This window comes from Leptonotus elevatus, chromosome 12, assembly GCF_054856555.1.
Source record: "Leptonotus elevatus isolate MCC_2025b chromosome 12, RoL_Lele_1.0, whole genome shotgun sequence".
Classification (NCBI taxonomy): Eukaryota; Metazoa; Chordata; class Actinopteri; order Syngnathiformes; family Syngnathidae; genus Leptonotus; species Leptonotus elevatus.
The window spans coordinates 23,660,857-23,684,421 of NC_141250.1; the positions used below are offsets into that span (position 1 = coordinate 23,660,857).

Below are 23,565 nucleotides of genomic sequence, written 5' to 3' on the forward strand. Positions count from 1 at the left end.
TGCGTTTTATTGCTATCAAAACATGGAACCAACCAAAAGAAAGATTAAGGGGTATATTTCTATCTGTTTCCGTTTTGCAGCAATTCGCATTATAATATAGCTAAGTTTCATCAGTATTCACAAGTCTGCTTTAAATTGGGGGGAAATCAGCTTGGTTTCAAAATGTCCCTGGGTGAGCTCTTATACTCTGCTGCCACCTGCTGGCCGTTTTTGTAATTACTACCTTTGCTTCATGCATTCTCTTCATTTCAGAGGCCGCATCAAAGCCTGTATGCTCTAGCATCAAAAACGTAACACATCTTTGGGAGCAGGGTAATATTTAAAATAGAACATGTTTAGACGTTTTTGGGAGCTAATGAGTTCATGTTAATAGGAACACATTAGCAAAAACTAAACTGACAATATTTGTCACATCTCGGGCAATGCATTTCTGTATTTATCATTTATTCATTCTATTTTATTATTCAAAATATCTTGCTTTTACATTCTCGGGTTTATTGACATTTTATTGGATTTCAGTGGAGCGTGACGTGTTCGTAGGGTGACCCCGATACCATTTGGCAGCCCGATCACATCTAATACCGACACCGGGCCCGTTCCATATTGCTGTCCAAGCCTTGACGACCTCCAGAAAATTGAAAAATGAATGAACAGTGTTACTGTGCCTGGAAAAACACAAGCAGACCAACTCGACGAGTGCAAAAAAACCCACATTTGTCTTTATTCAAACAAACACATTTCTTCACAATATGGCCATCGTGAAAATCAAGTCAATGACAGTATCAACGAGTTTGTTGACATTGACATGATGCACTGCACCGTTAACCACGAAGGAAATGCATGATTTCTACACGTTGATCTCAAGGTCTGAGAAAAAGACGCAACCACTTCAACAGAGAAATGACACAGAAATATCAACACTATCCGTCCGTTGCGGGCGGCGTGCGCGAGGTCCATTTGGAACACAAGATGGATGCTTGCATTTTCCGGAAATGGCAAATCAAGTCCTGGATTGTGCCTTCCACATGTGACTGACTTCATTTTCACCTCATCAGCACTTCCCCTCTTCGATCATGGCCGCCTTGCGGCAAGCGCACAATAACACGAAGCCTCGGAACGATACGTGGTCGATCGCGGCGAGGGCATAGCGTCCCTCTCATTACGTGTATTTTTGACAGCCTTGGCGTCATAAAGCAAAATGCGGCTCGTCATCGACGGGAATTGACGATTAGCACAAGTGCCAAGGTCCGCTCGTCAGCATGACTTCAATGCGTCATACTTCAATCTTGCGCATTAGCCGAAGTCGGTCCAAACGAGGGATGCAACGATAGCCAAAGGTCACAATACGCTCATTATCACAATATTGCGGGGAGGTCGCCCATATCCAAAAAAGCTTACAATACTGTCATAAAACATGTATTTATACATTTTTAGACTTTTCAGATTTTTCTGTCAAATTTGACATTTTTGCCAATTTTATGGAATTTTCTGCCTTTTTTTCCTTTTTTGGGGTTACATTTCATGGCTATTTTTTGGTCATTACTTTCCTGCCTTTTTGCCCTTTTTGGGGGGTACATTTTATGGTAATTTTTGGTATTTATTCTTTTGTTTTCGGACATTTTATGGTTACTTTTTTAGGTAATTTTATTTCTACCCTCCGTCTCTTTTTCTGCCAACTAAAAATTTGGACTCTATAATAAAATATTCAGTAATGTCATTTAAATCAGTAATTAATTAAAGAGGGAAAAAATAAATATGCAAAAAAAAACATCTTAATTTCTACTACATTTTTGAGGGGGGGGGGTCCACATGGAGCCACAGTAGAGTGACTAAAGAACCATATGCAGCTCTCGAGCCGCAGGTTGCAGACCTCTGGCTTAAAACATAGATTTGCCATTGTGAGCAATAATCAGACCAGGTTTTCTCTTTAGTTTGGACTAATTAATTTGGTTGTGTGGGTGTGATTTCTGTAGAACAAAAAATACAAATAAAAGAAACAAAAAACAAGCAGTTGCATGTAAATGTCTGGTCAATACAGTGCTAATTAGCTGGGATCACAAGTACACATCGAGTTGTAGTTCCAGTAGTCCAGGTAAGCTTAACCTCAATGTACATAAACAACCTACAATCACTAATAAGATTTAATATTGAGTCCATTTGTGGAGGAAGTCAAACATATTACTTTCTCTTCATCCGGCTATTGGCGTTAACCTTGCGCTGCAAGCTGACTTCTCGCGGCATGTGTGAGTTTGCGAACCCCCGAGAATACATCTTGTACCGAGCCCACTGATTTTCACCGATCCGTACGCTAGTTGTAGGGACCAATCACAAAGCGCTATTGTGTTTGGGGGCGAGATATGCGGCCGCGCCGAAGCCGTTAATCTGAAGGAAGCCAAACATGGCGACGCGAATGCGAAGACGCTGCAATTGTGTTTCCTTGTTGTACAGAATGTCCCACCTTTCACCAACAAATCACCAAGGAGCCGTCCCAGATTGATATTGTGGACAACTCCCTTGAGTGAATGGCAATGCTCAATCTGGCTATTGCTATTCCTGTTCCATTGGCTAAAAATTCAAATCAAACTGCAGCAATAAACTAAGCAGTGCTGGAACTGCACAAATGCAACTTTTTCACAGATGCGCTGCAATTGTGACATGACAATGACGACATGGTGGCAACTTTAATATGTCGATATCCCGGAGACAGCCGCGACTCTCGTGAGGGTACGCGCTTCAGATTACAGACGATGGCAGGATATCGCAATATCGCCGTCATCGGCGTATTTCGACCGGCTGTCACGGAACGCTCAACCAGATTAGATGAACGCCTTCATCTGTGTGACACTGGCTCTTTACTGGCACCAGGACCTGCGACCCGGTCTGTTCCTATCCTGGTCTGGTCTACTTGCTGGGGCTTTGCTGACTTTGCGTGGAACAAGTGAAGGCGCGGAACGACGGTGGCCCCGCCTCCGCGGATGGCAAGCGACTGCTGGTGCTGATGTCCGGCTCGGACGGGTTTGGCTGTGGACAACGAGATGTTTTCCTGTCAGCGGACAGACCAGAACCGGCCATTTCGTCAGCTTTTGGGAACTTGCCTATTTGAGCCGAGTGCGCCCTCCTGGCCGTATTCTTGAAGCGGACCACCTCTTTGATGCGTTCCACTTCCTGCTGGTAACGCTGACGGTCTCTCGCTGCCGCCTCCTTGGCGCCCCTCAGGGCACCCTCCAGAGATTTCACCCTTTCAGCCGTGGCCCGGAAGCGTTTTTCCAGCTTGGGCAGCTCGCAGCGAAGGTCGGCGTTGTCTCCCACTAGCTACAAGTGCCAAAGGTCACACTCGTCCATTCGACTTATTTCAAGCCCCCACCCAGAGGAAATTCACATGACACTATGATGCAAAGTCAACCCTCAAGATTTGTGGAGCTGAGGGATCAAGACCTGACACAGACGGCAAAAAAAAAAATCTCCCAACAACCTTAATAACTGCCTGTATTGCCTTTCAAACATACTGCTGTAACTATAGGCCAGACCAGGGGTGGGCACACTCGGTCCTCGAGGGCCGGAGTCCTGCAGGTTTTGGATGTTTCCCTTCTCCAACACAGCTGATATATGATCAGCTCATCAGCAAGCTCTGCATAAGCTTGATAACGATTCTGTTGATTAGAATCAGCTGTGTTGCAGCAGGGAAACCTCCAAAACCTGCAGGACGCCGGCCCTTGAGGACCGAGTTTGCCCACCACTGGGCCAGACTATGATCCCAAAACAATTTGACATTTCACACTCCTATTCATTTATATTTGACATCAGTCGGTCCTCAACCCGAGTCCTCGGGAACCACACTATCCAGCCTGTTTTCCATGTCTCCCACAGCCAAGACAGGTGAGGATTGTTATTAGGCTTCTCCAGTGCTTGCTGATTAGCTGAGCATAGGAATCACCTGTGTTGACTGTAGGTGACGTGGAAAACAGGCCGGCTAGTGGTCCCTGAGGTCATCACATTTTTCATGGTACTCAAAGATGCTTTACAATCTAAATGTAAATAAGTTTCACCTGTTTATGGACTTTACTCAGCTGCTCCAACGTGTTCTCTAAAAAGATGATCCTTTGCCTCTGAGCGAGGCTGCCGCCTCCACCCTCGTCGCCATCGCCGTCCGGACACTGTTGGACAAGTTAGCCAACTGAAAACCAAAGCGAGACAGCGGATGGCGACAGTACTCACCCTGAAGCGACTGCTGATGTCCTGGATGAATAATTTTCTCAGCTTGGTGAGCATCTCCAATTCTTTTAGCTGTCAACAAGAGGGAGAATGTCAGAACGGATGGGTCAGGTTTGAAGAGCGGTCGCAGGTCAGCTGGTTAAAGCACAAACCACAGTCTCTTCCAGACCCTGCAGGTCCTCCTTGGCTTGCCGTCTCTTTTCCTCCAGGGACCTGAAAACGCCAGAGAAGCTTAGGCCAAGAGGAGGATTCCAAGGGGAATTGACAAATACCTACATGAGTTTTTCAAGTTTGTCATCTCTTAGGCGCTCTTCCCGCGTCACCCGATCCAGCTCAGCTTGAAGCTTCCGCATGTCCAGCTGCAGCGCCTCGTTTGAGCTGGAATAAAAAGGCTCGAGTGTTTGGCCACAGAAACTTGTTTTGACACCGCAACGTATCCATCCGGACGCTTTGCGTACTCTCTGAGCTGCTCGTTGATTCTTCGCCTTTGCTCGATCTCGTCTCTGAGGCGGGACAACTGTCTTTGGTGGACGTCTCGGTGGTTCTCCATCTGTTCCTCCAGGGTTCTCTGTAAATCACACATTACTTTCCATTTGCAAACAAATAGTGTGACGACGCTGCCGTGTATGTTGCTGCTTTACAAGCACTAACCGATACCAATTTGCCATTTTACTCAACTTGATTTATACAGTGTTCCCTTGCTACTTTGCGCTTCACTTATTACGGATTCCCTCAATCCCGCATTTTCATTTGGGTCCGTAACTCATACATTGTGGGGCTTACCTCGGGTTTTTCACAGATTAGAATCCCTGGATTGACTGCATTTTTTTTCTCATAAAATAAGTGTACTGTAAAGTACAGCTATTTTTCTTATTAAAGTTATTAACTCATTTGCTCCCCAAAACGTATAAATACGTTCTATTTTAAATATATGATCATGGTCCCAAAAACGTACTTATACGTTTGTTTTTCTTATGCTAAAGCATACAGAAGGCTTTGATGCAACCTCTGAACTGAAGAGAACGCTTGACGCAATGGTAGTTGTTACAACAGCGGCCAGCAGGTGGCAGCAGAACATAAGAGATCAACCAGGGCCATGTTGCAAAAATATCTTTTCCCCAGTGTTTTAAACAGATTTGTGATAATGATGAAACTTGGCTACATTCTAATGCTAATTGCTGCAAAATGGAAACGGACAGAAAAAAAATTCCTGATGTAAGAAGAGACTCTTATCTTTCTTTTGGTAGGTTCCATGCTTTTATAGCAATAGAACACAATATTCTGTGGGCCTTGCAAAATCAGTCCAAATCCAGTAAAACAGCCGGGAGCAAAGGGGGTTGCTTCACTCAAAACGGCTGCGAGTGAATGAGTCAAAGATAACAAGTGTTTAGAAAGGTGGGAACTGTTTGGTGAGTTTTTTTATATGGCTCAGTCGATGCGTAACTTGGGGGGATTTAAAAAACAAAATTAAAATTTTACGACATCTACTTTGCATGAATTTGCCTATCGTGGGCAGACGTGGAACGTTTCTCCCACATAAAGTGAGGGAACACTGTAGACAGAGATGGGAAGTAACTAAGTACAAATACTTTGTTACTGTACTTGAGTTGTATACTTTCCTGAGTATGTATTTTTTGGACTACTTTTGACTTTTATCCATTACATTTTAACATGAGTATCTGTCCTCAACACATTTTCAAAATTGTATTTTAATTTTGTTTTAAATGCATGAAAACGATTCAAATAATTGACCTGGAAGAAAGAGCAGCGTCAATGTCACCTGGCTCTATCATATGAAGCGTTAAACACCCAGATTGTGTTTAGCTCAACGTCAAGCTATGACGTGACGTGCAACTGACGAGATTAGAACCCGGAAATATGAATGCAATGCGCGATGCCACTACAGAGGATTATTTGAACTTGATTTTAAAAAAAACGCTGCAGACTGCCAGTTAACAATATGTTCAATCATGTCAGCGAGAAGTGAACCAGCAACATGAGCGAGTGAAACTCAACAATGTGGACTCGACGCAGTGCAAGTCAGAGTCAACTGTCCGATGTCGACCATGAACAAAAATGTAGTCTCGCTCCATTAGCTAATTCTTTAAATTGACATAGGAGGAAGCATCCGATAAAAATACTTCAATTTCAGAGCCTGTACTTTTTTATTTTGACTTATTTGTATTTTTTCACATAAAATTGTATTTTTACTCAAGTAGAGAGAGAATGTCAGTACTTTTCCCATCTCTGGTCACTTCTGACAGTCGCCCTAGAAAGCAAAACTGGTCTTTGTTTTGTTGTCAGTTGTCGACGCACTTTAAGTCTGCTCGAGATTCTAGAACAGCTCGTCAGCAAGCTCTGTTCATCGGAATCAGGTGTGTTGGAGAAGGGAAACTTGGAAAACCTGCGAGCGGGCCGGAATTGCCCACCCCTGTTCTGGAACACGGGCAGGGGAGGGCCACAAAAGTGCGTGTTGCATTGGCCCGCCAGGAAATGTAAAGGTAAGAACATGTACCTCGAAAGTTAAGTATGCAGTGCAGGTATGATGTTGCTCGCCAATGTTAAAGCGACGTGTTACCTTCATGTCCACAGCGTCTTTCAGTTGAGTCATGTGTTCTTTCTCTTTGTCCATCACGCTCACCTGCTGCAATTGATCTGCAACATGTGGCACGCCCAGTCAACAGTTATCCATTAGATCTATTCCATCTTCTTTATTGCTCACCACAATTTATTTGCTCTTTCATTTTTTGACTGCAGCTTCCGCAGTCCAACATGAAGACTTTTTTTCGTCTCGTCAGAACCGCTACTGGGGCGGCATATTCATGGTAGAACACTATGGCTATCACTATCTAATCCATTTAAAATCAATTATCCTATCAATTATTCAATTTAATAAGAATATATATATATATATATATATATATATATATATACACATACACAGTGTTGCTTAAAAATTTGTGAACCTCTTGCGCAATTTGGACTTTCCAATTGTTTCAACCTGATTTTGTTGTTCAATCTGAACCTTTACATTTTATATGAAATAACAGGTGTAGGTTTATCAATTCAATGTTCTTATTTTTTTAATCGATTGTGTAGTCAAAACTTCATTAAAAAGAGTTTTTGGTCAATTCATGTGGGTGCAAAAGTAAGTGAACCCTGAGCTGCATTGCTTAAAACAAGCAGTCAAGTAGGGTCAGGTAGGACAAATTGGTAGCTAAACGAAGCACTGCAATGGACCAATGAAATGAGAGGTTTAGCAAAGAAATTGTGCACCACTGACTGAAACCGAGACAAAAGCACGTCACTTTAGTCTTAGCCAGGTGAAACCCATACAGGTCAGTCATGCTGAGAGGAAGAGAAATCTCAGGGGACCTCAGGAAGTGGGTAGTGACAGTGCATCTGTCTGGGGAAGCTATAAAGTCATCCCAAGAAATTGAGCTTCATCATTCCACTGTGAAGCAGATCATCTGTCACTAGAGAACCCCGAGAACTACTACAATCCTGCCTCGAAGTGGACGACCTTATAAAAATATCAGCAAGAACCACAAGAAAAATGATAATTCAGGTCAAAAGCCAACTGGAACATCACATCAAGGGATTTGCAGACCTCTTTTGCTGCATCTGGGACACGCGCATGCTTCAACAAGCAGAAGAAAAGGCAGTCGACAAGGCTTTCATGGGAGGCTTGCTAGGTAGAAGCCTCTGCTCACAAAAGAAGATCAAAGCTGCCCAACCCAACTTTGCCAGAGGGTACCTGGACAAGACTGAAGCTTTTTGGAAGTCCCTTCTGTGGACAGATGAGTCCAAAATTGAACAGTTTGGTCACAACTAAAACATTCATGTTTGGTGAAAAGTCAACACTGCATACCAGCAAAAGAACCTTCACTCGAGTAAAGCATGGGGGTGAGAATGTAACATTTTGTGCTGGCTTTTCATCCTCAGGACTTGGACAACTCCACATAATCCAAGGAATCATTAATTCGGAGGAATATAGTGAAATCCTGGAGCATAACCTGAAGCCGTCCTTTGCGAAGTTACAGCCTGGTAGACGACGATGGATCATGCAACGTGACAATAATCCAACGCATTCCAGCAATACAACCAAGTTGGACCAATCTTCAACCAAGATTCATGTTCTGGATGTGCCCATTTAAAATCCTGACTTCAATTCTTTCCAAATACTGTGGCGGGACCTGAAGCGTGCAGTTTGTGCTCGACGCCCATCCAACTTTTCTCAACTGGCTGCATTTTGCAAGGAAGAGTGGCAAAAAAATGCCCTAAAGTTGATGTGAAAGACGGATAAGTCACGAAAGAAAGTGTTTGGTTGAAGTTCCCATTGCAAAAGAAAGAGTTTTTCTTAAATCAACAACTTTTGTTCAAGAATGAATGACAATATTATCATTCTTTTTGTTCAAGTCTATTATTTCCAATGTCAGCATTGTAGATTTGGGTATGACTAAACATTTAATAAGGTTAGTTTTATATTTTATACTAAAAGGCTAAACATGCCTGCAGGGTTCACAAACTTTTGAGCAGCTATGTATGTGTGTATATATGTATTCAATAACTTCCAAAAATGGTCACTTATTCAAAATTGAAATCACGCACGTAGTGGCAAAAGGGACATTTTCTAACCAAGAAGCAGCAATCAGTTTCATCTTAAATGTAAAAAAAAAAAAATAATTTTTTTTTTCATATTTGTATGTGTCGGTTGGTCTAAGTTAAGCTGTGAAAAAACAAAGTGGAAAAAACTTGATATCTGAAGGGAAAAAAGCAAATCGAAGAGGGGAAAGCTAAACATTTTTTGTGACGATTTCATCTGAAGGCCATATCGGCCCTAATGCGAAAAGCAGAGGGGATGTGATGAGCGCTGACCTTGAGCATGAAGTTTAGCGACTTCCTCCATCAGAGCGTCTTGGCTTTCCTCCAGCTGCCGTTTGCTTTGCTCCATCTTGTGAAGGTCGTCCATTATAGACACCATCTTCAGCTCCAGCTACAAACGACACGGACAAGCCGTCGGCCATCGGTTGGCCGTTAGAAAGCTACAAAACCCCACGGACGGCCCAAGCGTGTACAATTTACAATTACTTCAAAATCCTGCCCAGAAAGAAGTCCCTCTAAAGCAGGTCAAAAGAGCCAAATAAATCACCCCAAATCTGTCTCGAGCCGCAACACATTTGAAGATTGTGACGAAGGAAACAGTGGGGGTGAAACGTCTACTAAGTCGGGTAAAAATGACAGAAAAAAAAAAATTGGTTGACTGAAAATGAACCAAGCTCCCGGCTGGACCCGTGTTTGCGCTGCCGTCCATATTTCTACACTGACCTTTTTTGCAGACTCACACACTGAGCAGAAAGTTATTGAGCTCATTGTAGCTAAGAGGCAGCTCGGCTTCAGTCGTTTTCTCATGGACTTGTTGAAGCATCGTCTGTAAGTGGTTAGTATTTGTTTACCTTAAATACTTATCGCTAGCGCGCTAAAGCTAATCGCCATTGCAAACCATTTAGCATTGGCTAATTGTGTGGGTGTTTAATAATGCATATGTACAGAAGACAATAAATGAGTAGTTATAAACACTCAATTCAACTTCCGTTCAACCTATCGTGGATTAAAAAAAAAAAAAAATAATGACATTTTATTTTTTTATTCGATGGAATAATCAATAGGTTCATCTATTTGAAAAAGATTTGGTTGTGAGCAAACCTGCGAGACAGTGAGCTGGCTCGCACTGAGCTCCTTGTCGTTGGCTTCCATCTTTTTGACGTTCTGCGCCAAGCTGACCGCCATCTGTTTACTGCGACTCAGCAGTGCCTTCACCTCCGACTTGGTCTTTGTGATATAGAGACGAGCTGCCGTGAACTCGTCCTCCAACATTCCACTGGTCTCAGTCACCTTCAGGTGCACACGCAGCAAAAAGGAGCGTCAGCATACACCCTCCAAAAGCTTCCTGGCAGTCCGTCTCCAAAATTGACGAGGACAATGGCTTTGAGTATTGAGGATTAGCAAAATTGATGTCGTACTGCTTTGAGCTCGGTGGTGCCGAGAGTGGCCCCAATGTCGCCGAGATCTCTTAGTAGAAGACTGAGCATGTCTGCTGATCTCTTCTTGTGATGACTGCTGAGATCCTGCAGTGCCAGCAGTTCCCTGTGGATTTCCTCCAGACTGACCTGAAGCGCACAGCATAAGACAGTATCCATCCACTTCAGTCTTCAGTCTGACTTACAGTTTTGTGGGCGAGTTCCTCGTTCAGTTGCTGGTTGCAGCAACTCTTGCTCTCCACTTGCTGGCACTTGTGGTCATAGTTAACCGCAAGTTCCTCCAAGGCCTGAAGGACCTCCTTCACTTCCTCTTTGGCCGAATCGTTGTCCCTCTGCAGACGTGACATTTCCTCATGCACACGCTGGTAGTCCTGATGCTTGGACACCAACATCTAGAGGAAGAATATCCAGTGTATGTGTACAGGATGAAGATTAGGAACACCAAGACAACATAACAAGACTCACCTCGCCCTGATCCATGAGCTGCTGCTTCATAGCTTCCAGGGTCTGACTCTGATGGTTGAGTTCTTCATCCTAATCCAAAAAGGAATCAGGGTCACAGTGGCTTTCCTCTACCAGTCAATTGCAAAGGATCCCAAGCTGACCTTTTCATCCAGCTGATGGTACAGGTCCGTGATAAGGGTCTCATATTGCATCTTCCCCTCATCTGACAGAGGAAGGGGGGCTGGTGCCGAGCTGTCAATCACTGCATTGCTGTTGCTCTTCTTGCCTTTGCTGCTCAGCTGCTGCTCCGCCACAGGTACAGACTCACCTGGATATGGAACGCTGATTGTGATGAAAATGCTGATAACAGTCTTGGGGTTCAACAACGAGATGGCAGACATTCGTCGTGCCACCAAAACAAGCACCGGGGCGAGTGGGGGCAACAGGAATGCCTTAGTTTGGGCACCCGTGTCCAGGTCGCCAAGCCAGCCAGTGTCTTTACCACGTGTACTTTACTTTTTACATAGCTGAGTGACTACCCTAGCATCCTGCTTTGAGAAGTGCTCTGTTCAAAGAGATACCTGTTATTTTGATGTGGGGGCTACAGGAAAAACAGGTAGTTGCAGTGGCACGAAAAGTCAAAGCAGGGAAACTCAACATGCCAACTTATCACAGCGCATGAGGAGGGAAGCGTGGAAGCGCTGCGACATGTCCTCCAGGAGCCGTCGCATTAGCGCTGCGGAGGGTTTTGCCTTTGTCCAAAAGTGCACTTGGCACCAGGACACCCGAGGCCGCAGTTCCATGATTGACTTTCTAGTCGTGTCATGAGATTTGCGTCCACGTGTCTTAGACAGTCGGGTTGAAGCCAGGGGACGAGCGGTCAACTGATCAGCACCTGGTGGCGAGCTCTGATGGTGAGAGAAGCTTCCGGTCTGACCCGACAGACCCAAACACAATGTGAAGGTCTGCATGGAATGCCTGACAGAGTGCCCTGTCAAAAGGGGTTTCAAATTCCACCTCTGGCAGAAGTTAACCACAACTCCATGCTTGATAGGCGGAAGAAGATGGATGGATGGATGGATGGATGGATGGATGGACAGACACAGCGATCCTGCTGAGACAAACGAGCCCATCACAACGTACTTGGCCAATAAATGTGATTCTAATTCTGACAGCCAACGATAGCCTCGACACCACCTCAACATCTGTTGTATAGTTTGTAATGTTATCATGTTGAATCTTAGAAGTGCAGTGGATTGTCATCCAATTTAGGATTTAAATCTTTTGAGTCTTGAACCTGGAACAAAAGCTTTCCTCACCTTTTCTCCAGCGTTTCAACTCGCTCTCCAATTTCAGGATTGTGTTGTTCAGACTCCGAGTCTTCTCCTTCTCCTTCTCGTACTTCTTCTTCAATTCTTCGGCCGTCAGTTCCAGGTTGACGGACACGGTGTTCTTGATGGTCTTTGCCCTGAAGACAAGCCGGGATGCATTTAAGTCCTGTTGGACTACCAGCAAAAGTGAATGATGTAGCTCAGTGGTGTCCAAACTCGGTTCTGGAGGACCGGAGTCCTGCAGGTTTTGGATGTTTCCCTGCTCCAGCGCACCCGTTTCCATTGAACAGGATCATTGTCAGGCTTATGCCGAGCTTGCTGATGAGCTTCAGGGAAACATCCGAAACCTCCATGACTCCGGCCCTCGAGCACCAAGTTTGGACACCACTGATGTAGCGGCACTGTGAACCTCTGTCCAAACATGAGCGTGGACTTGGTTTCTGCCTCGTTGTAAACGGATGGCGAGCAACAAATGATGATGGTGGTTCTGCAGTTTCCTCCCAGAGAGTCTTGCAGGATTCGGGTCATTTTACTGTCCCGGTAAGGAACGTGACTTTTCTACAGAAAAACAAAGCAAAAACATGGCTTCAAATGAGTTCAAGTGAAATTTTTGCATTCCACCAACGCTTCTTATGAGATGGCACCAATGCAACTGGTCGCATCGATGACGCTCCCCAGTATTGTCTTTGTCATTTTCCTTTCTGACAACCGTTTACTTACATGTTAAGTTTTTTTTTTAATATTCGATGGAATAATTGATTCTAAAAAGATTGGATATTGACAGCCCTAATTGTTTTGTTGTGATCAAGCTCCGCTTTTGGCGACGGGGCCGTCAGGACAACAGGAAGTGACTCACTGACCGTTCCCTCGCTTAGCGCGGCAATGACGTTCCCCAGAGCGGCAAGAGACTTGTTGATGTTCTTGGCTTCATCCAAAACGGCGCCCTCGGCTCCAGTCTTGCTGACCTGGGGGAGCACATGCATGGTCAGTGAGCGAGGAGGGAGCCCGGACCGAAGGCTAACCTAAAGCCAAGCAACCTTCTCGCTGCCTGCCAGGTCTACCAGGTAAAGTTTTCCTGACAGCTTGGTCTCCGTCTCCACGTTCTCTTGCTTGATGCTGATCAGGAAAATGCTGTGACTGCGAGAGCTGTGCTCGTTCATGTCTGCCGGCACAACACGTGGCAAACGTTGGACTACGCAAGCAACGCGTGACCGCAACGCACGATCTTGTACTTGTAACGGCGACATGTCGATTGGCTTTCCCCTCGTCGATGACGTCCATGACCTCCTCCGGGCTGGAAACGAAGCGCTCCGTACATCCCTGATGGTGCACAAACTCAAGTGACCGTTGCACACGCAAGACCGCGGCAACCACCGCACAATGTTACCTTTACGAATGGAACCCTGTTTTTGTCCTCGTGAACAGCCAGGTTGGTCTTGGAAACTGAAATATTGGGCAACATTAATAAGCAACTGCAAGAGGAATAAATAAATAAATCACACAAAGCCAAACTGGCAGAAGAAAACAAACAAGACAGACTTTTCTTTGGAAATGATCTACGACAAGACTCGGCAACCGTTTCCAAAGTGGTTCATGCCAAGGTCGACCAGTTGCAAACGCACGTTATCAAAGATCTCAAATCAGCTTGGGTACGTGTTATTAAGAATCACTCATTGATGTGAAGCCGCTGATCATCTTTATGATTTTTCACAGCAATTGGGAAGCAGACAAATCAAGTCCATCTTGATCTCTTCGACAACATTCCTCGAAAGTGACAAGGTGCCATCACTGGTGAGCTGTTTTACAACGGGCCAGCGGCGAATATGTTTTTATCCAATTTCAAGCACATTTTGGACTGTCAACTGTAAAGTTCATTTTGCTTACCGTCCAGCAAGTCTCGGATTTTATCCAAATAGATTTCAAAGTAGGAAACCTGCAGACAGAAGCGTGGACTTCAACACACAATCCACTCAGGCTGAATTAGTCAGCATAAACATAAGCATGAACGATTCATCTATTCATGCATATTAATCATCGTGGGAGACGTCAGGGTTTCTGTTGCTACTTCGGCTGCTCAATGACGTCTTGGCTCAAAGTTCAATGGCTGACAAGTTGTTGTTGTAACAGCTGCACGTCGCTCATTCCTTCCAGTCCAGTTCCAGGAATTTGGCAACGTCTAGCAAGTCACTCCACTCAGCAGATGCGGCAACTTCCTCGCTCGCCATACTTTGCGGCAGAAACTTTTTTTTTTTTAGCTCGTCCTGGACGGTAAAGGAAGCTAAGCTGGCTGTCAGTTGACCTCTCGGCACCACACACACTGCGATCGTATCGGCTCACAGTTAAGACGACGACGAAGATGAAGATGATGCTAGATGAAGAAGAAAATGATGATGAAGATGATGATGATGAAAAAGAAAAAGAAGATCTGACGGTGACCAAGTGCTGACTTATACTACTGATGAGTCTTGACGGAGTGCCAATGACGGACGAGCATCCCGGCCGCCGGCCAATGACGGAGCAGCTAAATTAACTGAGACGCGCCTTTTCTAATTGTTTTCAAAGTGTGCGTATATCAAGTCAATATTACGCATTGACATGAATTTCAACTGTAGAAATCGTCTGTGGCCGCCGAAAAGCTCAGGTCGCGCTCAGGTCTGATGGGGTGAAAGTACGGTAAAGTCATTTCACAGCCGAGTCAGACAGTCTTGGCCAAGACAAAAAGCGATTTCTCTTGAAATGGTTAATTGATTAGAAAAACAGACTCGGCCCTTTCCCGTCTCGACAGCTAAGTCCAGAATTTGGGGGATTGATCCGGCAGCCGTGGTTCCCCTTACGTTTGAAAGCAGATCTGGCTAAGCAGCAAAGCCCCAAATCCAGCCATGATGGGAAACTGCTCAGAAAGCAGCAAACAAAGGCAGCGCTGAAGGGCGTGGCCGCCCTACCGGCCCACGTGATGCTACGGACGTCACTTGGAAGGAAAGCGTCCGATTACCGTGGCGCTCTGGTGCGACTCGTCACCTTGATGTGGAATTCCAGGTTCTCGTCCATGGAGTAGATGTGGTCGAAGATGTCGCTGGCAATGCGAGGAATGATTCCCATCAGCCGAGGGTCGTGAAGCTGCCCCTGAAACGCACGCAAGCCCTTTGAGCCATGCCGGCGAGCGAGCGCTTCGCAGCTTTGGCGGCTCACCTCCATGGTGTGCGTCTTTCCTGACGACGTCTGGCCGTACGCGAAGATGGTTCCGTTGTAGCCTTCCAACACATCTGAAAGGCACAATCGCTCACTAGTCAGGACGGCAATTTTTGGCTGCGTGTCTTCTTCCCTTTTGCTGTTTGGTGCTGCTGACACTGACAAAAGCAAGTTTACAAAAGCATAGAACCGGACGCCGTCTGATCAGTGTATAAATTACTGTCGTAAAGTCGGATCGAGTTTGAATACGTCGGGGGAGGCGTGGGGCGTTTTCAGTCAATTCGACATGTTGAATCGGGCGTCGAGGCATTTAATCGCTGTGATTTGCTGTTAGCTAGCGAATCAGCGCATGGCAAGAGGAAGTGACAAACGTGGATAAACAGTACTGAGGGAAAGCCTGGACCATTTTTTCTCCCGCTCATTTTGTGCATCATCGCCCTGCTGTAGCCTCCGCATTTGAACGTACAATGTCTGTCTGGACAGAAGATAGAGAAGATGACTTTGTCTCTTAGGTTCAAGAGAGACGAGCATTGTATGCTATTACCGTAAAAGGGGATGCCGACAAAGGTATGAAAGCCAAACGATGGCATGGCATGGGGACGCTACTGGATACAGCAGGTAGGATTTACTTTTGTACTTGAGAAGTACAGCAATTAGTAGTAATTAGTAAATAAAATTACTTTTCACGTTAACTGGCTAACAACATGGTTATGTCCCGCTCCCGTAAAGAGGTTTCCGGTTGCCTTTAGGAATAACGACTACAGCCGCTGATGGTACGAGGGGGGGGGGAATTACTTCTCGCGCATGCGCTGAAGGTACGTAATAGTCTGGGTCGGTGCGGTGTGTATTTACTCGGGATGAGCGAGTACACCACTATCTGTATCTGTTCAACCATCTAGTGAAATTGATATGGATGATCAAAAGTTGCTGTAATTTTTGTTCATTTGAAAACTATTGGTAAAACAGCCTAATTGAGATTCAAGCGTGTCGGCGCCACGGACGGCAGCTGCCGCTCTTCCAATTGCCTCATTCAACATCCAGGAAGAAAATGCAGCCGACAGTACGCACTCGTACTTTTCCCTCCTGCTTGCACGTCACGCAACAGTTCAACTTTCAAAGTCAGACTTGATTGGCGACCCCAAGTGGACAAAAACAAGACCTGCACCCGGCAAGCATCTGTTGCACACTGCTTGATGGGTGGTGAAGCGCAGACATGAAATGTCAATTCCTTTGTTGCTTGGGACGGTTTTAAACGTTAACCTCCCCCCTAGTCCACGATAAACCACGATTGCTGTTCACCATATTTCTATGGAAGTTGATGCGAGCTCAGCTCAAAGATGATTTCGCTATCAGGAGGCAAAAAATAAGAAATGCAAAACTTTTTCTTTTAATGAGTGATTGTCATTTGCATTTTCTGCATGTGGAAGAAAATTGTTCATCTATTTCATTAAAAAGCAAATTTTTGTGAAGTTGAAAAAAAAAGTATGCCAACGGTATGAATCGCATCATGTAGCACTTGAGGCAAAACCAAGTGCACCGCTTGGCTCCGACCAGCAGGAGCGCTCTCCATTGCGTCTCAACTAGTTTGCTACGAGCGGACCAACGCGATGACGTCAGTGACGGGAAACGCAGCGTCCCCTCGTACGTCGTCCCGACTCGCTTGTATACGTTTCGTGTAGCGCTTGTCCTCATGGGCCCGGATTTGAACCCCCAACCTCAAGAATGCGGCAAACATGCCCACCGACGGGGTCAGCGTTCTGCCGGAGCGCCAGCCGATCCCGGACTCACCTTTGACAATGTGGCGGGCGCAAGTTTCATACACCTGCAGCTGCTCGCTGTTGGGAGCCAGAACTCGATCAAACACGTACGGCTTCCCCTGAAACACAGGAAACACCCCGTCAAAATAAGACCACCATGATTGTGATTACTCCACTAAGCAATTCCCAAGACAATTTATTGCGTGAATGCTGAAAGAGATGAGGTGGAAAACATTGTCCTATTTTGGTTTTGGAATCAAAGCCTCCCCGGGATTAACCTGCAAAAAAACCCAAATGTGAAAGTTGCTACGCAAATGACGCCATTGATCTCCTCAAAGAAGAAAAAAAGTCAGATTTGCTTAGGGCAAATCTTGGATGATTTTTTCCCCCTCCAAGTTGAGTCCACATTTCAAAAACGAATGATTTATCACTATCAGTCTTGACAAACACAAATTGATTGGTATTGGCTTGAATAACGAGCTTGTGCATCCCTAGTTGAGATGATTGAAAATGAACACCAATTTCATTTTCCTGAGCAAAAAACAAAAACAAAAAACACACACAGAGTGAGTGAACAAGGGACCATCTTGAGTGTGTCGTCCCAATAAAGAAAGTCCTTCCTACCAACAATCTCATTTTGTTTGGCCAGTTCAGCAAGAAAATTACGGAGGGCTAAAAATGCCAAATAAAACACAATATAAAAATAAACACAAAAATTATACAAATGAAAACAAAAACATCAGAAAGTATCTGTATATAAAACATCAGAAATAATCTGTGTATATGTATACATAAATAAAAGTAACCCTAACCCTAAAAATAAATACAAAAATAAAAACGAGATTTACTAAATTAAAAATAAAATAAACATAAAAATAAATAGAATTACACACCCACCCACACACACGTGTGTGTGGGTGGGTGTATATATATATATATATATATATATATATATATATATATATATATATATATATATATATATATATATATAAACACTGTTCTTATATCCATGCTTCAGAAGTTGTCAGCATGAAATGTTATTCAAATGAGGGGGCGGTCTCCGATTTTTACTTTTATTTATGATTTGTTTGTTTATTTCCATTTACATTACCTTTTGTATATCCGTATTTATTTATTTAGGCGCATTTTTTGGTCCTCCCAGGAAAACATCGCAATGCTAATTTTTTTTCTGTCTGCTTGGATTATCAACAAAGGTTGCATGAAGGCAAATGGACACGTTTCTTTTGTGGAATATCTTTTTATATTCCCATTCTTTTTTTGTGGTTGGCGGAACCATTTGCCTGCAAGAAATGATACCAACAGAAGGAACATGCACGCGCTCGGAATCAATATTGGCGCGCACCCGTTGGGCTGCACAAGGCGGGGTCACGAGCAATAAAGGCAATCGACGTTGAAAATCACTCCGCTGTGCAGTGTGCTGCTTCCATGGCAACGTGAGTGAGCTCATGGGCGGGCGTGCGTGTGTCGTGCGCGCGGCCGCCCGCCCGCCCGCCCGCTTTTGTTTGCCCTGGCAGGAAAAGCAAAAAAACAAAAACAAAAAAGGCGTCTATATTAGTCAAGCAGTCGTCAGCGAACGTTTGGAAAGGCGCGACGTGACGTCGACGCGGGGCGGCTTGTGCTCGCCATGTTTTCCTTCCTTCCACTTACCGCCAGCACCACCGTGTCGTCGCCGTTAAATTTGGGGACGGACTTGTCCCCGCGGCTCCTCTCCGCCTCGTTAAGTGGCCGGAAGCGGCACATCACCTTCACGCCGCACAAGCCGCACGAGCCGCCCTCGGCCGCGCCCGCGCCCGCCATCCTCGATCCCGGGTTCAATAAGCAAAGCGCGTCTGACTCGCGTCGCGTCTGACGAGGCGGTCGGCAATCAGCATCCTGAAGCGGCCGCGCCCGCTTGGAATTGTGGGACATGAAGTCGTCTCGCTGCGCAGCCCTCAAATGAAGACGAGCCTCACGCCTCGATTGTCGACCTCCAGGCAGCCAAGAAGGCTCATATTGGAAGTTGGACAATTTTTTTTATTTTATTTTTATTTTTAATATATATATATATATATATATATTTTATAAAAAAAAAAAAGGAAGTTGGACAAATCTTACGGCGCCCGCCGGTCCAACAGTGGATACACGTCGGTTCTGTACTTTCTGCCATCTCATAGAAATGGTTTCCTATCTGTCAAATAGAAAGATTTGTCCTAAATCCATCCATCCATTTTCTTAACCGCTTGTCCTCACAAGGGGGTTGCTGGAGCCTATCTTGTCCTAAATCCTCTAAGAAATTCAGTGGGAATCGGAGGCGGTTAACAGATTGAGGTGTCAACAATGTTTGTTTGTTTTAAGGCATAATGTATTGTTCTTGGGTCTGCTCGATGTCCTTGTTTATGTGAGTTCAGTTCGGGCTATAAGGTAGTCTGACCTGCATCTTCTCTTGTCATTTGTTGCAATAGAAACTGAATAGAATTTTAATACCGGGGGGTTGTCTAAAGAAATCAGTAACAAAAAAAGATTTTCAAGGTTTGCGTGTGATGCTAATCAAAAAGTCCTGTATTTTGTCCATTACAACAAAGGGGGAAAAATGTACATAATATATACTGCATAACATTTGTAATACTAAAGTGCCCTTTTGTCCTTAAAGGGGAAGTCAACGTTAAACATTTCTTGACAATAATAAGTTATGTTGTTGTGTTGGTGTTGAATTCCCCCTTTAAAAAAGTACAGCAATAATAAAGAGTCCTAGCGATCCGTTTATTGGGTTTGCAAGATCATTTGTGTTTGTTGGTGTCTGTTTTCAAAACTCTTCATGATGTAAATTTGCGCTCCTTCACTTTGATGTGGAAAGGGGAGGGGCTCTCCTCTGACCGGTTATTGGTGGGAAAATATATTGGCTCCATACAAAGTTAGTGGGCATCATCCATGGACTGGTTCTGCATTCAGGCAGACTTTTCTTTCATACCAGGAAGTGTGTCGGGGAAGGCGAGCTTGAACTGGGAAATCCCACTTGTGAAGTTGGGGGGGGGGGAGGACCCCGACCGACTTTGCCGACTGACTTCAGTGTGACGTCACTCTATTATGGAAGCGCAGAACGTGAATGGTAAAACAATTTACTTGAGTATAAAACAAGATAGCTTCGTTCATTCATATTCACTCAAATGTACGTGCGTGACAGCATGAAATCTCCCTGCATGGAATTAGACGCTAAACTACTGAAGTGTATGGAATGCTTATAAGATAAATAGTACATCATATTTTGTCGTTCTTCCCCTTCTATTGGTTTTATTGCGAGAAGGTCAAAGTGTGTTTTCACATGATTTTCTGTTTCTAGGGCAACAAAGCCGCCGTGTGTGGTGAACGCTTGCACCAAGAAGTCTGGGAGAAGATCAGCACTAAGAATTCATTTTCTCTTCTATGTATTGGTCTGTCTGCATCATGTTGTCAGAAGCATCTACAAGGAAATGAACGCAAAACCCAGCGGGACAAAATTGGCTGCCAAATGTAAAGTCACGATTCCCAAGACTGGAATCGTCGCTTGATGCAGCAGCTCCAGTCAAAGCTGTACTAGAAGAGCAAATGTTTTTGTGAATGATCAGAGCCCCCTCAAGTTGGTATTCCAAAGGTAAAAATGAGCGTGTGGAGAGAGAGAGACTGATAATCCAGAAAGTGGTGCTGAAGTCATGCTTTATTAAATCAAAAACAGTAAAACACTCAAGGAGGACGAATGAAGAAAAAACCACAACCAAAGGCTTCCCACAGCAGATGGCGTCACCGTGGCAGAGAAGTCAACCCGGACTAGAAGCTACGACACACAAACACACTAATGAGCCGTCCTCCAAGAGATGGCGCTGCTTCTGCACAGTTGAGAGTCCAACGGGACCTTGTGAAGCAGCCGGCCGGGAGACGTTCCCAATGGGCCGTCCCGTGCCAGAAGCAGCGCTCCTACGTCGAAAGGTGAGAGCGCAGGCCACTCGCGCTCTCACGCGGTCATCAAATCAATTGGTGGTACGATGCAGTCGGTCCAAGCGAGCGCAAGACCCGGTCGCGCCGCTTACGTGAGGGTGACGCAAGCGGCGCTCGCGGTCTTGCGCTTGCGGGAAATCGTAATAGCGACACCGTTTAAAAAAAAAACGAGGTTTCTTTCTGATGTTGAGTAAACGTCAGCAGGGAGACGCTCTACCTGCCGAGGCAATCTTAGACGTCAACGTAGCGTTGAGGCGCACCGTTTGGAGTTTCTGCCTTGAGCAGGATATTCGTTCCGCGCGGGACTTTCTCCTGTTCAACTGCATTTGCTTTCCTTCCTCCACTTCATATTCTTGTCATAAATAACAATGCATACATTGACCATAACCGTCAAATCCGGCTATATACATTATGTACATGTCATTGCAAAAGTGTCATCACATTGGAAAACAAGTGGAGACTTGAGTTTGGCAATCAATGAACGTCAAGTTTGGTACAAAAACAAAACAAAAAAGAGTTCCTATTTACAAGAAGATAAATCGGTGTTAATTCTTGTTGCTTAGTCATGAAACAAACGATTACCAATGAGGGAAATGGGGGGCGGGGGCTTCGGGGGTATGTACCTCCAAGTTGTCATGCAATTTTCTTTTACATCGATCGGACCCGAACGTTGACAGTCGCAGAGGCGGAGCCGAGTTCGTTGGAAAGTCGGAGCATATACACGCCGCCGTCGCTCTCCTGTACCGCGCCGATCACCAGCGTGGAAACGTCAGCTGTGTTGTCCACGCGGTAGCGCTCGTCCCCGTCGGGAAGGCTCCGGCCCGAGCGCAGCCACTGCGCGGATGGGGCGGGTTCCCCAAAGAACGTCCCGGTCACCCTCAGTGGTTTGCCAACCGCGGCATCTATGTTCTCGGGAAGAGCCGTGATCTTGGGCGCGGTGCCTAAAAAGAGCAGCCGGGTTAGAGACTCTCGTTTCCATCCAGCAATCAGTTTATTTACAGTGCAAAACCACCATGGAACACGGTCCCCCCCAAAGAAAACCCAGCTCACTGGCGAGTGGTAGTGTTCGCCCTGAGACTGGGAGGTCGTGGCTTCAGTCCCCAGCCGGGTCATACTAAAGGCTATAAAAATGGGACCTATTTGCCTCCCTGCTTGACACTCAGGGTTGGAATTGGGGTGTTCGATCACCAAATGATTCCTGAGCGCTGGGTTAGGGTTAGGTTCCGCTGTAACGAAAATGACGCTTCCTGTGACGTCACCCAATTCATTTTCGGTCCAAGTCCGATTTGTATGAGTTCCAACGCTGAGGTTCCAATAAAGAAAATGCCGGTTCATGTGACGTCATACAATTTGATCCGAGTCTGCAAATTATGATTTGAGTATTAATTTGGCACGCCGACTTGAGTGAACGACAGAATGACTCGGCATTCATGAACGGCTCTAATATGGGTATCGCGGGCGTCTTAAATAACACAACGTTGATTTTGGAATCAAGCCGATTGTCAAGAATAAATTGCAGGGTCCATGCATTCGTCCACCGGTGACGCCACGTTTGGTTTGTTTGTTTCCCACGGCCTTGGCGCTCCTTCTTGATTTCGTCACAGCCGCATATCCCGCCCCCAAACACACTGTTGCTTTGTGATATGCGGGCTTGTGACAAGATGGATTCTCTGGTTTTTTTCAGAACTCACAAATAGCGCGAGAATTCAGCCTGCAGGCAAGGTGAAACTTCCATTCGTGGCTGAGGAACAAACAAACAAAAATATGCTCAGATCTTTAACATCCACCTCACCTATTTGCATACCGCCGACGTGGCTCGTCTGTGAGAAGGAGGAGGAGGAGGAGGAGGCGGCTTCCACGTGCGATTGAGCAGACATTTGCATGATTCGATTGCTAGTCTCAATGGAGCTGAAAGCGCTGGCCTGCATCGATGATGCTGCCTTCACGTGAACTGAAGAGGCTGAGAAAGCTTCCGTTTTTTGTTCCATGCTTCTCATTATTTGTGTTGCTTCCTCCTCATCAGCTTCAAGAATGCAAAGAACACGAACGCGTGACTCGTTTGAAGATCTCCCTTTCAACATTGTTTAAGCACTAAAGACTTACTGATGACATTGAGGGAGGATGTGGCGGAGCACTGGCCAAGCTGGTTTTTGGCCTTGATGGTGTATTTGCCGCCGTCTGCCGGTGTTGCTTGACGAATCTCCAGAGTGTACGCACTGTTGGTCCAGCTCATCCTGATGTTGGACGTGGCCGACAGCTGCGAGAGAGAACGATGAAGTGAAGGTTGTGTTGTTAAAACAGAGACAAACACAAATACTCACAGTCAAGTTGTCTTTAAACCACTCCACGTCTGGTAAAGGTTGACCCGCAATCTCGCAGGTGAATTTCACATTTTGTCCCTCGTCCACATTTTGGGATCGGGGTTGCAACAGGAAGTGAGGTGGCGTCCCACATTTGAGCTGCTCCAAGTCAACAGGACAAGGTGACTTCTTTCCCACCGTTGGTGACATGACTCGCTTTGGTGATTTGATTGGACTGACAGATGGAGGCGGCGATTTTGCAGTGGGGGACTTGGGTGAAACCGGTGACTTCACTCTGACTGCCTTAACAGACGGAGGT

General features: G+C 45.4%; 2 protein-coding genes across 2 annotated transcripts in view; both read right to left on the reverse strand.

The window, feature by feature from the left end:
• Positions 1–692: 692 nt before the first annotated feature.
• On the reverse strand, positions 693–18,892 carry LOC147165129 (kinesin heavy chain-like). The gene is made up of 25 exons (XM_086090624.1): positions 18,646–18,892; positions 17,006–17,093; positions 15,218–15,291; positions 15,047–15,151; positions 13,913–13,961; positions 13,416–13,471; positions 13,261–13,348; positions 13,066–13,190; positions 12,889–12,993; positions 12,438–12,586; positions 12,017–12,165; positions 10,859–11,025; positions 10,719–10,787; positions 10,439–10,645; positions 10,236–10,382; positions 9,919–10,107; positions 9,091–9,208; positions 6,791–6,867; positions 4,671–4,780; positions 4,489–4,590; positions 4,365–4,425; positions 4,216–4,284; positions 4,047–4,154; positions 3,096–3,312; positions 693–3,021 (listed from the first exon to the last, which is right to left on the reverse strand). Exons 1-25 carry the CDS (start codon positions 18,793–18,795, stop codon positions 2,831–2,833), a joined length of 2,970 nt encoding a protein of 989 aa, XP_085946750.1. The 5' UTR covers positions 18,796–18,892; the 3' UTR covers positions 693–2,830.
• Positions 18,893–20,650: 1,758 nt separating this feature from the next.
• ttn.1 (titin, tandem duplicate 1) overlaps positions 20,651–23,565 on the reverse strand; it is a 147,736-nt gene continuing 144,821 nt past the window's right edge. The window contains exons 203-206 of the mRNA XM_086091313.1: positions 23,268–23,541; positions 23,050–23,203; positions 22,739–22,969; positions 20,651–21,887 (exon numbers count right to left, since the gene is read on the reverse strand). Coding sequence (XP_085947439.1) covers positions 21,595–21,887; positions 22,739–22,969; positions 23,050–23,203; positions 23,268–23,541 — 952 coding nt within the window. The 3' untranslated portion in view covers positions 20,651–21,594. The remainder of the gene's footprint in view (positions 21,888–22,738; positions 22,970–23,049; positions 23,204–23,267; positions 23,542–23,565) is intronic.

Coding starts and splice junctions, on each gene's coding strand:
- LOC147165129 (XM_086090624.1), bottom strand. CDS start 18,795: ATGGCGGGCGCGGGCGCGGCCGAGGGCGGCTCGTGCGGCTTGTGCGGC. Junction 15,152..15,217: donor GAAAGACGCACACCATGGAG/GTGAGCCGCCAA, acceptor CGTGCGTTTCAG/GGGCAGCTTCACGACCCTCG. Junction 12,166..12,437: donor ACGCTCATGTTTGGACAGAG/GTTCACAGTGCC, acceptor GCTTGTCTTCAG/GGCAAAGACCATCAAGAACA.